We start from the raw sequence: 18346 nt of genomic DNA, 5'->3' as shown, positions 1-18346 counted from the left end.
ACAACCCAGTGACAGAATAGGCAGACCAGACCGTCTCATTTCGATTCGGCCAGCGCGGTTCTATGCAGCCGAAGGATGCAGCCGTTGTTGTCTGCGTAGACTAGGTCCAGAACTAGGAGAAAGCATAAAACTATGAAAATGTGTCTGTAAGAGAGATTTAAAAGAGAAGAAGTTTGCCAGGCGGATCTCCTCAGGGAGGTTGTATTAATGAAAGGGAGCCCTGACAGAAAAGTCACCTCTGGTCCTAAGCCTGGAATGTGGAATGGTGAGCAGGGCACATATGGTGTCAAAAGACCTGAAACGTACTTTTATGCAAGTCTAGAACGGGACTTAGAATAATAAAGACTTAAAATGAATTCTGAAATATACTTAATAAAATAAAATACTTGCTACAAATAAATATTATTTACCAATATATATTCTGCAAAATATATTCTTAAACTAGCAACCAGGTTGGGAAATCAAGTTTAAAAATATATTTATCAATCGTGAGATAATAAAAATTATAATAATAGGCATATATACAAGAATAGAATAGAATTGCTATTATATATGTATGTATATCTATATCTATATATATAATAGCAATTTTCAGACACTAGATGGCAGCATCAGTGAGTGTTTCTCTGCATGTATCCCTCAAGTACACAGAGGGGTGTCCCACATTATCTATTCACACATATAGAATCAATTTTGGAAACACAATACTGAAGCACAACAGTTTCAGCAAAACTGAATTACCTTTACGAAGATAACATTTTTTTTAACAGTTGCTTTATATTATACTGTTTTACTGCAATAGTTGTATTCACACCAAATAAGTTGGCTAACGTAAGTAGAGAACAAAAGGAAATGAAATTTCGGACTCCATCTTGCTTAAATGTCTTTAAACACGTGCAGTAATGTAATGTGTAAAATGAACAGAAGCACAGCATAGTTCTGCTAGAGAACATAGCTTTTATTGTATATATATTATTGTATATGTGCAGCACAGTCTGCTATCCCTGCCTTTCCAGTTTTAAACATTATTCACAGAGCATCATTTGGCAAATATTTCTTTCCACACTTACAGACCTCTGAACATACAGCTCAGTCATCCTATGACTGGCATACAATAAAACACACAACTGTATTCTCCACATACACTTAATTACCTCCATAAACTGGATCAACAGAGTGATACATTCACATTTTTTCTTCAACAAATCTCTTAATATTGCCATCATTTTCTGCCAGACGAAATTTACAGTAATAACGCAAAGTTGACCACAAAATAATGGAAGTTTTCTTACATACATGCAAGTTGGTGCACACACACGCGCACACACACAAAGTAGCAGATGAGAAGGGACTTTAGCCAAGGACACACAGAGATGTACAACAGAGATACAGGAGATGGATTAATCACTTGGACAGAGCAGGAGACACATGAGTCGATCAAGGACTTTATACACATTTAACCCAGAACTTCACCGATATCAGCTTTGATATGTACATAATATTTATACTCATGCATCCACACTCACATACAGGACCCTCGCTTTCTCATTCTTACACACACTCGCATAAACACACATAAATACAGTACATAGAGAAAAAAATAAACAAATACCTCAATCATAATGTATGTCATACTTTTGTTTCAAAAATATTAAAATCATATGGTCAAAAATATCTATTGCACAATAGCAGCACACCTCATTATGTGTTTCCAACTAAAAATATGTGACAACAATAGGTTTATGGAAATTGTTTATGGAAAGTGTACAGTAGCAGTTTGGAAGCCTTTTCTTTTCTTTTTTGGAATAGTCTTGAGAGCAGTTTGCAGAGAAAGAAACTACCTCTATGCTGCAATAACACAGAAACACAGGGGAACTCCATTCAGCTAATAGCCACAGAAAATAGAACCCACAAAAACAAATTAAACAAGACTGCATGTATCTCATCTGTCTCATATTAGATTACTAAATGGTTAGAGGTATTTTTTAACACTCTCTATGATAAATTGAGGTCCCAATGTTGAAAGACAGGATACATCAGGTCAAGGTAGGTCATGTTTTCAATTGTTCAATTATGGCAAGTTAAAAAAGTTTTTTTCCCTATTTAAAAATCAAATGAATCATCTAGTTTTGCTTTTGTTCACAACAATTATTGAAACAGGTTTTTGCCCAGATGATTTGAATAAGACAAAGTAAAAAAAAAAAAGCCAATGTTTCCTTAGGAGACACTTTCATCCTGGGCGGCACAAAGTGGCCCTGGTTGTTATTTACATTATTACTTCATAGTCTTGCGTTGGTAACTTAAACCATCTGATCATATTATTATATGCTGTCACTATTTGGGAGGAGGTTTTTCCCACAGAAATAAAAGCTTTATAAAAAGGGGATGACTAATAAAGGAGAAGAGGTTCACACCTTAACAAATTCCACACATATTCACAAAACCACCATGAGTATTTGATCTATTCACTTCTGTTTTTCAGTTTCTGTCTGATCCTCGGATCCCCGGGACACCACATGAGTATGGGCAGACTGCTCCAGTTAAGGAGAGGCACATTTAAAAAAGGCCATTCAGTATTTTTAAAAAGGAAGCAGCATGACATGACATGTGAATGTCACTGCCACGAGCAAGATCCAACACAAAGCTAACGAAACTCAGAGGGAGAGCTCATCAGAGAGCCTTTGTACAAATAATACACACGTGAGAGACGACCCACACTAACAATATTTGGATAAAATCAGTAAAATTCCAACTTTTACAACGGCAAAGCAGAAAATTAGACAAACATCTTCAGATTCAACATACTAGACAGTTATTGGTACAAGAAAATACAGTTTTTCATTATGGCCATTTTGATTCTTGGCTGGGTAGGAAATGCAAAGTGCTTGGTGTCCTACTACGATTAATTTTCAATGGTTTGCAGACGTCTGAGCAAATGCAGTGTTGTGTGTGTATTAAGATGTTAGTATAGAGTAGGGGGAAAAGAGTACAGGTATATGTACACTATCCGTCTATTTTAAGATATGTATTTGTACATAAAGTGTCAGATGTGTGGATTTTTATGTATTCAAGCACAGGGACTTTCTGCACACTGTCTGTGCATGTGGGTCCTGTGGGCAACCAGCTGTCATACTGGTGTGTCGTGTGTCTGCTCTGTCTGATCATCTACTCCTGATGTTGTCAAGCAGCAGATTGGCTGTGCTCATTACAGCTTGTTTTTCACTTATCTCCCCATCTGGCTCGTCTTAATAAGACTGTATCAATATTAAAAGCCTTGAGCTTTAACCATGCAGTGACTGCGCGCAGGATCACGACTGCAGCTGGAAGGTGCAAAGAGTCACTGAAACTGAAACTCCAACAAAGTCTCAGAGCCAAAACCTGTGCAAATTCCCAGATAATACATTCACAAAATGACTGAGCTTATTATTAACTTACACTGAATCGAAGGAGTTTACTTGTATGATAACACTTGGACAAGGTGGGATGTTATCTGGCTTCACTGAGGGAACATTGGCAAAATGGGATAACAAGTGTGAAGATATAAATGAACCAAGCAATTTGCACTTCTTACCCAACGCTGCCTGAGCGTCCTCTCAGATCCACCCAGGTTTGATCCAGGTTTTTTTAAGCCAGCTAATGAACGCCACGCTGGTGTTACATGAGAACATTTTCCCTGGTGTCAGGCAACCTGAGTGCGAGCAGGCCTCCACCGACGAGCACGGACGAGGCCATGAGGATGGGGATGGCCTTGGTAATGCCGACGAGTGAACCGAAAATCAAGTTCCCCAGGACCGCTGCGAGCTTACACAGAGCGTTGCAGAACCCAAAGCCTGTTCCTCTGTGGAGAGAGGGAATCAGGGACAGAAAGAGGTGACAAGTAGAATAAATATTTATATGTGCAAAGCATGATCATGAATTTCTGCATAGGAAGGTTTAGACAAATATATAAGCATTTAAAAACGCAAAAATATATATATATACATGTTTTTTACAAGTCTAAAAGAATCACTAAATTATTTTAGCCTTTGAGGAAAACTTGCAGAAAAATTCAATTAAACGACAGATTTATAATGATGTTTTTACAATAAAACCATGTAGGCATATTTGTTTAGTATTTTTACATTCTAGCATGTAAAGCTCAAGGAAAATATTTAATGAAAGCATGATTGGGCTAATTCAACAGAAAAGGAAAGTTAAATGCACAGGTTGTAATTTAAAGTTGTTTATATTTTTTTAACTGAATTATTCCAGCAGTTGCCAGTATTTTTTCTCGCAGTGTATGATAAGTCACCTCACCTCCTGACAGTAGGGAATGACTCAGTAGTGACCACATCCAGGGAGTTCCAGGCAGAGATGCTCAGGCCGTTGTAAAGGCACAACATGAAAATCATCATGGACTCACTGGTGCCGAACCACAAGAAGAAACAGCTGATGCCTGACAGGACCATGGAACCACCTGATGGACAAACAGACACAAAGAGAGTGAAGGAGCAGGAGTTGGTGCATATGACATTGATTTGACTAATGTTCAGCTAAATTATTGGAGCTATAATAGAAAATGTCTTCATACTTAGTGATGGATGCTACATCCATAGCATGAATTATTTCAGCATCCTACAGTCAATGTGAAAACCAATTACTCAAGTGCACACACAAACATGAACCCGGCCCTCACCCCTCTTTCTTACCTAACATTGACAAACGGCCAATTTTGTCCATGAGAAGGGCGGACACGATGTTGCCGGGCAGAACAGCCAGGGTCCCGAGGAAGTTGATGAAGTAAACCCAGTAGGCACTGTAGTCGTCATCAAAAGTCATCTGACACCCTGTCTTGTTGTGTGTGAAGGTGCTGTTGATCACCTCTGTGCCATCTATCAACTTGGACTCATAGATGTCTGCAACAGAACAGGCTTGATCACTCGTCTATCATATCTGTAATTTTTCGAGCAGAATCTTTCCTTTTTCTCCATTACACAACTTCCCCCGATGAATCAGAGAATCTGAAATATTGCATTGAGTGAAAGAATCTTAAATCCTTGTGTCTCACCTGTGTTGAAGAAGAAAGCATCAATGAAAGTACAGTTGCGGAAAAAGGAGCCCACTGATGACACGTCATCGAAGTAGCAGTTACGAAAAGTGGAGTCAATGAAGGTGACGGACTTGAGCTTCATATTGATGAATCTGAAAAAGGACAGTAAAATTCTGCCTTTAACATTCTATCGCAGTATAATAGACTTCACATTTACAACTTCAAAATAACACATTTTTGCCTCCACTTATCAGGCTGGTGGGTTGACCTACCGGTCGTTAATAAAGAGGCAGTTTTTGTGTATCTGGTTCTCCAGGGTGAAGTTGAAGGTGAAGTCCTTGATGCTTTCATTGTTGTGGATCATCACTTTGGAGGCGTACTCATCTGCCTGAAGGTGTTTGATGACATCAGGGAACCAGACTGACAGCCCATAATACCTGCAACCACAATGAGACAAATTCTGATTGAGGATTTGATCAAAAATATTGATAGATCTTCCTCAGTTGCCAGACAGACAAAGTAGAACAGGAGACAACTGCGGTTTCTCTTTGGTTTTAAAAAGTGTTTTCAAGCTGATTTTTTTTCTCTGGTTGCTTTTCCTTCCTATCTCTGTATCAGTATTGATCCACACACTCTGATTGATTTCGAGACGCAGCAACTTCTGCACAGCAGAGAGATCAAGATGACAGAACTGTAATATGGCGGCGAGCCCAGCTGCCTGGTGCTATTATCTGAGCCAAGAAATTAGACTTGTCTGGCTTTTCCATGACACAAATGACATCAGAAAGGAGCTCACCCAAATGACAGTGTGAACCACACCATGGCAAGACGCATCATGTTTTCTCGCATAGGGTAGTTGAAGCACTTCATAAGGTTATGATAGATCTAAAGAGAGACAGGAGACATATTACACATCATGTGATCACAAGACAAATGTTGGGGTTGGAACAGAGGACAGGAATATGTTTCATAAAGAAAATAAATGGCTTCTATAAAAGTGAATAAAAATAGAAATAGTTACCCCTTGTGTTTCAGCCTTTATCCGAAAGAAAAACTTGGATACTGGGTTGCTAGACTCTGATTGCATTTCAACCAGCTCATCCAACTGTTTGGGGATCTTGATCCTATTTACCTGTAAAATGAATCATGACATACAGTATAACTAGACATAGCCCAGATAAGACAAGACAGACTTTATTAATCATGAAGTAAGTAAAGTAGCACAATATACAATAAGGTACAGTTGAATTAAATAAATATTGAGTCTAAAAAAATAAAAATAATATAAAGTGTATACAGAGTAAATAGAGAAAAAGTGCCTAATATAAATAATAAAGTAATATTAAAATCACAATACTGACAGATATGGGATCCTTAGAGGGGCCAAACAGGGGCCAGAAAGAAGTGAAAGAAAAGAAATTACCCAGGGTGAAAGAAAAGACTACTGACAGGGCAGGGGCCAGATTTTGGGTGGGGCCAGTGCCCCCCTAGTCCAACCCCTGTTCCAGTCCTGACTATATTAGGAAAATCTGAGCACAGTCTACATTCGGGTAATGTTAATGTCTTGACACAACTGTGACAATGCGTATCAGGATTTTTCACTAATTTCTGTGAGATCATCTGAGTGAAAGCATCACAATAGAAGATAACTGTAATGGAAATCAAATCAGAATCAGACAAGTGAATATCAACAGTGTGTACTACAGTAAATGATCAATTTGAGAAACGTGTTGACTAAGAGGCTTTCCCAAAAGTGCAGCTCACGCAGCACATAAGCCTGAATGACACAAAACAGCTTTCAGAAGCTTCATAATTCAGATACGATCCCGCACAGTGAAAGCGTTAAAAACCTGTCCCAGTGGTGGCAGAACATAAGCCTCTTTGCTTCCTTAAGCATCAAGGAAACCCGGCAGAGACGCCGCTGCTGCAGAAACGAACACTCACGGTGAAGACTTTCTCCGGCTGCCCACGCGCTCTCATGTTGGTGTCGTGGATCTGTTTGAGGATCATCCAGGCTTCATCGTGCTTCCCCACCTGTCAGGAGGGAAAGCGAGGGAGAGGATGAGAAAGAAAGAGGACGAGATAAAGCATGTGTGCGGCACATAAACACAGACTTTGATTTCAAGATGGGCCAAAATGATGAGAGTCACGACAACAGTGACTCACTTTACTTCAAAGGCAAATTATCCAGCAGCAGAAAACCTGCTGTCACAGATCTCAGCTTCTATTCTGTGGGTAAATGTATATAAGCCCTCGATTCAGATGACTCACTGAGGTTTGGTCTGATCAGTGTGAAAATGTCTCATATTTGCTTGATGTATTTTTGCTAGAGATGGTTTATAACACGGTACTGTGGTGTGGAACTCCTGCAGATACAGCAGCAGATTCAGAAGAAGTGTGAAAGCCGTAAAACTGTGTCAATCTGTTTACCTCAAGGTAGAATCTGGGGCTTTCAGGCATGAAGGTAAGAGCCACCACAGCACACACACAGGGGAGAGCGCAGACCACCACAAACACCCTCCAACTGTGAAACTGGTACGCTGAGCCCATACTGAAACTCCAACCTGTTAACGGTGAAACAGTGACAATCAGATAAGGATGATGACACAGCAGAATAGGAAGTGCTCTTAAGTACTTGAAGCTAACATGACAAATCTTACATTTTCTCGCAAGTGCTGAGTACAATCCTAAATCTGTCTAGTTAAGATGATATATGTGACTATACAGCAGCGATGTAATCTGACACAAGGCCACTGCAATTGTCTGATTATATATCTGATTATTATATTGCACTATAGATAGAGAATAGACAAAATAATGCAAACACTAGAAGCATTTTTTATGACTGTAAAAACAGCTCTAGCATATTTCCATCATAATGTTAGTACGATGAACTTGTAGTTGCTTATTCACACTCCCAGCATATACAGAGACACAATAGTTTCCTAGCCATATTTCCTGCTGCAAAACAAATGTTGGGTTCAATATTCACTGTCTTTGTAACACTGCTTTTGTCTCCATCAGCTACTGAGGAAGGAAGGTGAAATGTCTATAAGCTTCCTGTTCACCAGCTGGTTTCTAACTGGTGCTAGATGAGAGTGAACTCAGTAAATCTAGCAACAATAGAACCAAAACAATGAGTTACAAGATGCTATAAAACTCAGTGTGGAGCTGAGTAACTGCTGCAGAGTGTGGTGGTAATAATGATGAAGGATTCTCAGCCACACATACAAGTGGTTTATTGTTTTGTTTTTTTAAAGCAGCTTTATAACATAGCTACCAACACGCAGAGTCCCACAATGTTCTCTGCTGATAGCCACTGTTTTTTACAAACCAAGACAATGGCTACAAGAGGTTTAAAACTGTGATATACTCTGTGGCTCTGTCACTGCAGGCAACATGTTTCATACTATGCACATAATCAAACCATGTTATTTGATCATGTCAAAAATATGAATTAGTGCAGGTTTAATGAAGAAGGACCTGCCATTGCCAACACTGTTTTGGACAAGATCAAAATATTGAATATAATTGGAGCCCGATGAATGTATCACTTCGCCAATGTGAAAACATTTACTTTAGAGATGAAAAAATTTACATTTACATTTTATGTTAAAAAAGTGTATTATCTAAATGCAAGTGCTATATATTTGGTTTTATTTGTATTATGTCTTTTTAATTGTTATTTATAATAGAATGCCTGGTTGAAGTTTGAAAACTCAAGCCTCTATTGCATTGTTGAAAAGGTTTGATGATGACATCTTAAGAATGACAATTTTTTCAAATATATATACAGTATATCGGCCAACATGTTGGTATCGTAATTTTTTTAATCCCTAATATAAAGTATCTCATTTTAATCTCAAAGTTATTGTTGAGCTCAAAAAATATATGAATGGGCATTTAAGATATTATGGCACTCCCTTTTTTTACTTTGACATTTTTGTATTATTCATTGATAAATTAAGCTCCCATCAGTAAATTATAAAAATATGATACTTACTAAGCCTTGAAATGAGGCTTTTAGGAAGCAGTGCCAGTGACTAATATTAGATGTTGAGTATAATGTATTATAGTGGTGTATCCTCATCACTGGGGCAACTTGATCTGAGAGGCCAATTCTAAATGATGTCTTTGAATCTCACTCTGCAAACACAAAGGAACTGCAAATAAAAGATGGGGAGTGTTGCGACCGCAGCCTTTTTATACAGAGACTGTGGCCGCGGCAGAGCGATGTGTTAGCTCTGAGATGAATGGCTCTCTGGGGGAAGCTGAGAGAGGTGCAAAGGGACAGGTTAATTGAATGTGTAGGAAAGGAATTGAGTGTTTTCTGCTAAGTTAAATCTTGTTGCACCTGATCTCAGCCCACAGGCAGTCTCCTAGACTCATTAATCATTGTATCACACACACACACACACACACACACACACTCAGTACATATACCCACACATACCCATACAGAAAACCTCGCAGTGACAGAGAAAAAAAGCAAAGAAATTAATAACATGAATTACCATATGCAGATGACACTGACACCACTAACATAATTCCATAATGCCACATTCCCACCCACACGAGCACAAACAAACACAAAAAAACATTCATACACAACAGGGCACATTTTCCTTTTCCTTTTGAAAAATTACAGTTATTTCTAAAACCTAAAAAGAAAAGACAGACAGTCTATTGCAAGAAAACATCCCAGCAATAGAAATTATAAAGGCTTAAAAATGTTTCCTCATACACTTAAAAAAGCATTGGATATGACATTCAATTCAAAGTAATGCTATAATTTAAGTATGCAGACAAATGTGTTCTCCAAATGTTGGATTATTTGATGCATTGCTTTTTTATGTTTATTATGTAAAAGTTACAGAGTAATGCATATGATGTAACTCAAGTGAGGCTAAAGTGATGCCCAGACCAGCCAGGATGGAATTACAAATGTACACAACAATATATTGTATGTGTAGATCTGTATTCGTGCTGGTATTTTTTCCAAATTTTTGGGAGGAAGCACAGAAAAGGGTTGCCGTGACAGTCGTGACCTCCCACGTCTCTCAACAGATCGTGCCTCGTGGAGATGCTGTTCCAGAGGGAATAACACCATTATTCATCAACAGGCGTGGGAGAGGAGTCAGAGGGTGGGGAGGGGGTTAACACTAATGGTTATGCCATAAAAAAACACTGCTTGGAATTAATCTCACAACATATTAAAATCCAGCTTTGATAGCAATACAAATCAACTAGAAAATTGGTATTTACAAAGGAGTGTGGGCGTCTGTTATAAGTGGTGGATGCAGCCAAAAAACAGAGCAGAGAGATGGAAATGAAAAATATATAACAGCAAAGGGAAAAATCTAAGAGAGAAGAGAAAAAATGCATGTATTTTGTATTTACTGTATATTTATTAGAGGTGCATTATTTGATGTAGCCTATAGAACACTACACAATGTGCAACAGAAAATCTGTACTGTGCAACGTCACTGGTCAGTTTAAAGTTGAGCTTTTGTGCTGAGTAATCTTACAGTATATGTGCTGACTCATCTTATGTGTTAGACAATTTACATAAGACGTGACTTTGTGATTGGGTGTCACTCTCGTCTTTTGTTCTTTTGTTTTGTGCTTTGTTGGACTCCAGGAGTAATGGCTTTCAGATGATGTCTCGCCTGTGTGTACCCCTGCTTCCTCCGAATCTTCATCTATTTATTTCCTGTGTGTGTGTTTGTGTGTGTGTGTGTGCGTCTGGAGTGACTCAGGGAGAGAGGAATAAAGAAAGAAAGGGACAGAGTGAGACAGAGAGAGGAAGGGAAGGAGTTGTTCAGCAATGATTGCCTTTTCTACAGATATGTAGTGCAGCTTCGTGCCCCTCAGGGTTAGTGTTTCGCCCATGCCATTGGAAATCTCATTACAAGGATTATGTACATAATTGACTAAGTGTATGGTTGACTGAGTCAGCAGTGCTACACTTCACCCAGGCCAAGATACTGTACAGAGATAGAGATTTTCAGAAAATTAGTGGTTTACATTTAAGAAGACCTCAGTGATAATCTACAATCTTTTTAAAATAATACAAGTTGAGAAGTTACAAGGATGAGACGATTGATGCAGAGTCCACTGGGGATGATTCATCTTTAATTTGTACATCTGAGCAGTGTCTAATGATGTTACTCTTAGTGGTGGGCTCGCCTGGCAGCAAGTAAATCCCTCAAACACTCCTGTCAGTGTGATGAGGATCTGTGCCAGGCAGACCTCCTCCAGGACTCCAGCTGTGAGCCTGGCAGGGGGGCATCTGGGAGACATTAGGAGTCAGCGAGTGGAGGAGATAAATGAGATCTCTAATGGTGTATTAAACACCCATGCCGAAGCACTTGTATCTCAACCCATCGCTGACACCAGTAAGTTTTGGTTCAAAGACGCGAACGAATCTAGGCGGGATGCATTTTTTTGCCCGTCGTAGAGCTGTTGGTTGAGAGCACTGCAGCACAAACATAAAAACCACTGGTGAGCACTGGAGTGTTTATGCAAGACACGTAGTTCCCTCCTCAGAGAGAGGGAGGCAAGAGTGGTAGTGAGTGTCAGAGGGAATAAGAGCAAAGTAAGGCCACTACCGTCCCTTCAGTACAATATCAGCTGATCTGACAGCAGAGTTTCTTCATGAAGACTCACTCTGCTTTCACCAGTGTGCTTCTGTATCTGTACATCCATGAGGGATGATCAAAAGCTCTGCATCCATGTGTGCATGTGTGTGTGAGTCACTTTGACCAGCAAGTGAGTCTTTTATTGAAAAACATGTGTGTGTTCTCATGTGCATTTGTGTGTGTGTGTGTGTGTGTGTGTGTGTGTGTGTGTGTGTGTGTTTTAACTCGGATGACCTCTTACAGTGTCAGATGTTATTGCCTTCAATTTCCCTTGAAGAAGACCTGGGTGTGCATTGTAGCACAGTGAAACATCATCCATGCCACTTACAGCAACACACACACACACACACACACACACTGTCTCTCTCTCACTGACGTCACAGTTGGCTAAAGCACGGTCTGGCCATAAATCACCTCTAGCTGTAGCTTTGTCCCATTAGAGCAAGGAGAAAAACCTAATTATGCTTGATCAAGAAGAACACTCTGCGGAGACAGAGAATGGAAAGAGGGGAGAGGTAATAAAAGGAAGGACAGCGGTAGGCAGAGAGATGGGGAGAGTACAAAATAGGAGGAGAGGGGAGGCAGTAAAAGGGAGGGACAGCAGGACAGCAGAAACAGCAGGGAGAAGAGGAGAGGAAAGGAGGAGAGGCCCATTCGCTTCTTTTTGTTTCCTTTTATGATGAGTCCAGCTGATATCTGACGCAGTGCTGTCATAAATCACAGCCCTCACCCTTTCAGCGTGCGTCTGCTCTGTGGTATCCATGCATACGTTAATCTCCTAACCTCTGCCTCTCCCTGCCTGCAGCCACTCAAAGCTATTAAGTGATTGATCCTCATGGAAGCCTGACAGATTTTTAACCCAGCAGTCAGGAGCTCAGCATCAAGTTACATCTTGTCTGTACTCTTACACTTGTCCTGTAAAGCTTTTATGAGATAAAACTTTATTTACAACACACAACTGGGAATTTTCACATTCAGGGTGCTCACTGATGATGATAATTTGTGGTAAACTCACCATAGTGTGGTATGATGGCCCAGGCCATAGCAGATGCATAGATCTCTCCTATCATCCAGAACATACACAACCAGCTGAGGTGCTCTCCTCTTTTCTCCCTGGACAACACCTCTGCAAAGAAGGAGAAGACGATCGGCACGGCACCTCCTATCCTGCAAGCACCACAGAGAATGGAACAGTGAGTGGGAGTAAGGCAGCTAGAACCTAAAACAGGGAAGGAAATAAACCTTATGTTTGACATTTTTCACATACAGTAGGTTCAGTTTATTTCTTTCACATGCTTTGCCTGGTCCCCAAATTTTGTGGTTCCTTCAACAGGTATCAAACACTGTCTAATGGACATTATTCAGCTTTTTCACATGTTGCCAATTATTTTTGGGATTGTAATGTTTGCAATGACGGCTCAATGTTACAAAAGAGATAAAAGTAAGCATACTTATCCCCAAAAGATAATACAAAAAAAAAAAAAAGATCCTTGTGACTGGCATACGTTGCATTGGCAGGTTGAAATAGCCTTTTCAATTAGTCTGAATGTCTCTGGGGACAATGATACAGATGCAATTACCAAATTAGCTCTTAGAGGAACAGCTTCACTGACAAAGAAGAGGACACAATAAATCACTGTCTGTACCGTCTGTACTTTGTTGCAAGGGGATGAAAACGCCATCTGATAGAGTTTCCATTTTCACAGGTTAATTTAAGATTGTCTGAATATAGATCAAAGTTTTCTTTGTGACATAGTCACCACTGTTTCAAAAAATTACATTTGTTAGGATGGAGAGAAACCTTAACAGACAGGTGTAGAAAAAAAACCCCCTGATGATTAAAGAGTCAGAATCTATAGAGAAGTGAGAGAGAAAGTTTCAAATAATCATTAAAGAAAATTGCTCTCAGTTTTTCTCAACTTCAAAATTATTCAGTGGAAATCAACAAAGGGAAAAATAATAAGACAGAAACACTCATTGATAAATTCCTAACTCTTTCTGATTTGGCAGTGGTGCACGCTTTGATTTCGGACATATGTTCAGACAGTGTGACCGTCCTGTTGACCGTCCTCACCGGCCCCAGAGTGACCTCCACTATATCAAGACTTACCCGAAACCTGCGGCGAGACGGCAAAGGAGGAACAAGCCGTATCCCTGGACAAAAGACGACAGGAAGGCGAAGAAGCCGTTTGTGGACATGCAAATGAGGAGAATCTGTCTGCGGCCAACTTTGTCAGACATCCCTCCCCAGAAGAGCGCACCAACCATCATCCCCAAGTAAACAACACTGCCTGGAGAGAGAAGGAGGAGAAAGGGGCTGTGATATTTATTTGTCTTAATATACAGTGCATCTCTATGTTCCTGCATGCTTTGTTATCTAGACCTATCCCAACAGTTGGAGAGTTCATAGAGATGATTTTGGTGCCAGTGTTCTCTCAGTTTTTTTGTTTTATTTTCTCCACATTACTTTATTATCTTCACACACCTATACATCGCCTTGAGGAACAGTGTTAGCATTACAGTCCTTATTAATTTGTGAGATAGTCAGAGTCAAACATCAAGGAAGGAGGTATAGGCAGGCAGATGCAGCAGACTTCTTGTTTTCTCAGAGGTGAATATTTTATTTACGGTGCAAAACAGAGTAAACAACTCAGGACATCGACTCAATGCACCAGCTTCTTAATGCCTGTAGGGGGTTCAATACACACCTACACTGCTTTAGCCAGAACCAACAAAGCAGGTGGAGCTGCACAGGACACTGAATACAAATGAAATTTACATTTCTGGATAACTGTATATAAGGTTAAAAATCCCAACACATTTTCATTCCTTGAGTAAACGTAATAAACTTTCCAATTTAAAGTGAAAACCCTACACTTGGTTTGGCTCAGTGATGTCATCCATGACATCACAAACACCTTAAAAATCAGGAAGTGCTGGGCGGCCTCCTCTGAAACAGCATGGATCTGAACAAAGGGACAAACTAACTAAATCTACAACATAACAAAGGTAACTAACGCTAACTTAATTCCACTCGTGTGCTCTGATGTGAACTGTAACATATCGCTAACAAACCTGGGATAGTCAGTAAAGCATTGTTACAACCGCAACAGTAAATAACGGTGAGACAAACACATAAAGAAAATTGGTATAATGTGTAAGATAAAGTGGAGAGTAAAGGGCAGTTCTCACTTAATCATGTAATTATTTATAATCTAAACCTGCAATAACTTTTTTGGGGTCACAAGGTGGCTGATGTATTAAACTTTTAGTTGTTTTTTAATCTACAACAACTCATGAGTGAAATATCTGGTTGTTCTCTGCTTCATGAAGCTCAGTAGAGCTAAAGGGGACAGTACATACTCTGGTGTTGAGTCTGTGAAGTGGTTCTATGGTCACTTGTTAATTATAATAAATATCAAATGAAATACAATATATACTGTATAATATAATATATATATATATATATATATATATATATATATATATATATAAATACTGTTTACAGCCACATTTACATGTTAATGTATAGTAGTTAAAGACATTCAGACATGAGGGTGGATATCCAATCAGGTTCTGATGTGTCGAGTTTTGACAATTGTTTTAATGATTTCTGGGCTCTGGTAAGGTTTGGCCATGTTGGGCTATCAACTTAACTTTTACACTGCATCCACCTGTAATCCGTAAAAAGGCTTGGTTGGTTTCAGACCCAAAAAACAGAATGCCTGTTGGGCTCAGGTCGGGCTCGGTTAGTATAAACTTCAATCCCCAAAATAATGAAATGCTGCTCACCCCCTACTGACAGTTTAAAACAGATGACCTGAGTGAATGTCAACTTGGTGAGGTGAGATTTTGAAAATATCTCAGCCTAAGTAGTCAAGGCTTCCCAACACTGACTCACAGCCAAGAGGACAAATTGTGTCCTCTAAATGTGCTGCTGCTAGCAAATGGTGAAGTGTCAAATTAAAATATGGAGCAACATTAAGCTTGTGCTTCCCTTATTGCTGAATGTTCACCAATGTGAATGACTGACTCCACATGGAAAGTTTAATTTATAGAGGATCGTGCTGTTATGAAAAGAAGGACAAATGGATAAAATAGCTGCCAGATACACACACACACCTACCAAGTTACACATTAGACCTATACTTTCTAATTTGATTATGACAAGAAGATATTGCTAAATACAGTTTCCAAATGTAATCTGCTGCTGCTCCGACTGGATCCATAAACTTGTGGCACAGACTGATGAGAGTGAAACTGATACCCAGTGTAAAAACACTCGGCTGCAGTAACGCACACCAACATTGAGTAAATACAGTGTGTAACGAACTGAAAACATTGTGTGATCATTGAGGAGATAAATGTGAACAGTACTGCTGGGTGACTTTACAAAATGGTCCTCTGCTCTTATAATCTCTCTCATCAGTATTGGAATCAATGCAGCAACAAAACAGCATCGAATTCTCTCACTGATCATCATAATTCTACTCTTGAGAGGGAGAAGCCCATTGTTGCTGCTTTAGGCGACATTGTATCTGGTATTTTGTGGTTAGCAGCCTCCACTGTCATAGTGCCTTGTCGGTTTGAGGGATTTTTTCCCCGTTACTTTGAATTTTTGTTTTTTAAATTTCCCTCCAGGTTTTGTCTCAATTCACATCCTTACCATACATTGTGTAGAAAGATGGTATAATTGCTCCCCAAAAGTGAAACCAAAGCATCTCTATCGCTCCCCAGTGGCTGGCTGCAGTATAGGTCATAAACCGTGCCTCCTCCATGTTATTGGATGGGACATGGACCTATTTCTATAATTTTATATAGTCCTGAGGTCATCGACTATCGTCTGACAATGAATCAGATTCTGTTTCAGGCTTTCTTTGCAGACAGTACACATCGAGGCCAAGTCTTCTGTCTGCCATAAACAGAGTGACAAGCATTTCTACACACTGAACAAAAACAGTGATACTTTTTGTCGATGTCTTAGGTCCAGACGACATTATGGCTAATCTCTATTTCAGCTATGTGTATATGAATGTAGATTAAAAAGCTAATAGCCGAAGCATTTCAGTCAGGTTTTGCATATTCACATGCAGAATGGGATTATAGAGATTAGTTTTCATCACAGTGCTGCATGTCCTAAGTATCTATGTATCTTGTGTTTGTCGGCAGATGCAAGATTGAAACGTTTATTTAGGCCTAATTTCTAGTGAGAGGAAGTGGAGCTGTGTCATCCATCTTTATATATAGTCCATGATGCAGATCAGATCCATACGTAGACACATAAATGTGAGTGGGTATTTGGATTTTTTAAGTCCACACCAAAAGAAGAAACTGTGAATGTTGCCATCTCGTCATATCTTGACAATATGACTTGGCTAAAGGGACACGTTGTTCGTCCCATTACAATAATCTGAATAGCAAAATGCATTTCCTCTCCATGATGCAGTCAGGTCTTTTGTCTCTGCTGTGAACTGATATGTGTTTAACTCTCTCGCTTCAGGGGTCAAAAACACAGCTATCCGTCACATTTGGCAGCCATCTAGATCCTCCCTGAAGGTGCCATAAATTCAACTCTAAATGAAACGGGAGTCTTCACTCCGCACAGTTCACAATGAGGAGAGGCTAAATATCCAGTGCACAAGCAAACACCCACTGGCCTCCCATTTAAATGTCATTCTACCAAACATCCAGGGGTCTTTTTCATTTTATTTTTAAACTTTCCATAAAAACAATGCACTTCTTTTTGAGACAATAGCGCAAAAGAGACAAAGAAAGAATATCTGATTCTCGCTACTCAAATGCCATTAAAAATAAAGGCAGTAAAACAGTTGACTAATGAACACGTCTCTCACGGGACATTCCATTACGTAATGAATTTATTGACGTTCAGTCCGAGATGCTGCAACTTCACTGTATCTCAGAGCATGATGTCAGCAGTGTCTGCACCAGGAAATAAGTAAATTTAGCTCAAAAATAGCACAGACATCCCAGAACATGATGACGTCTCCTCACCAAAAGACCTGAAAGTAGCTTGTGGGGGAATTAACCTGTCATGTCAGAAAATTACGGCTCATATTTCCAGCAGAATATCGTCTCCTTTGGCTCCAATTTGTTTCTGAGTCACACTGTGAGACTCAGTGTGACGTCAGACAGATACAGTCACATACTCCACAGTGTTGCGATTAATTTTACTCCTAAGTAAAGCTCCATGTTTGTAGAAGTAACACACACTCCACTAATGATAACTTGGGGTTTATGATCCACTCTATTTCAACAGTATAACACAATATATCACCCATGAAATGTTTTATTAGACAGACGCTGAGGCTACAGTCAATCTGTCAATACTGAACACATTGGAAATGATCAGGCTGCACCACAAGAGCATTTTAACAAATTAAACCCCTTCTCTGGGTTCTATCACCTACTACTGCCCCACCCTTGATTTAGTAGACCCATAAATGTGGGTCCTTTGTTAGGCCTCCCAACTGAGAAGATGGATACAATCAATAGACTTCAATTCAAGACTGAAATTTGCCTCTGAAACTGCGGAAAGAGTGAAAATCTAAAGGTTTGAGTTCCTACAGTGCAGAAATGTATTTTCGATGAGACGTGTTAGAGGCAAATATCCTTGAATGGATGCCAGCTGGTACCAACGTCTCAGCATAACAGTGTA

General features: G+C 39.6%; 1 protein-coding gene across 2 annotated transcripts in view; it reads right to left on the bottom strand.

The window, feature by feature from the left end:
- Positions 1-937: 937 nt before the first annotated feature.
- The window catches only part of sv2ca (synaptic vesicle glycoprotein 2Ca), a 29038-nt gene continuing 11629 nt past the window's right edge, over positions 938-18346 (bottom strand). For both annotated transcript variants that reach the window (XM_020101039.2, XM_020101040.2), the window contains exons 3-13: positions 13781-13961; positions 12686-12837; positions 7460-7593; positions 6974-7063; positions 6051-6161; positions 5826-5914; positions 5302-5466; positions 5048-5181; positions 4689-4895; positions 4297-4456; positions 938-3838 (exon numbers count right to left, since the gene is read on the bottom strand). In XM_020101039.2, the coding sequence (XP_019956598.1) occupies positions 3655-3838; positions 4297-4456; positions 4689-4895; positions 5048-5181; positions 5302-5466; positions 5826-5914; positions 6051-6161; positions 6974-7063; positions 7460-7593; positions 12686-12837; positions 13781-13961 (1607 nt within the window). In that variant the 3' untranslated portion in view covers positions 938-3654. The remainder of the gene's footprint in view (positions 3839-4296; positions 4457-4688; positions 4896-5047; positions 5182-5301; positions 5467-5825; positions 5915-6050; positions 6162-6973; positions 7064-7459; positions 7594-12685; positions 12838-13780; positions 13962-18346) is intronic.

This window comes from Paralichthys olivaceus, chromosome 4 (genome assembly GCF_024713975.1).
Source record: "Paralichthys olivaceus isolate ysfri-2021 chromosome 4, ASM2471397v2, whole genome shotgun sequence".
Classification (NCBI taxonomy): domain Eukaryota; kingdom Metazoa; phylum Chordata; class Actinopteri; order Pleuronectiformes; family Paralichthyidae; genus Paralichthys; species Paralichthys olivaceus.
Note: the sequence above shows the minus strand (reverse complement) of the source record. Positions and strands in the feature narration are given on the sequence as shown.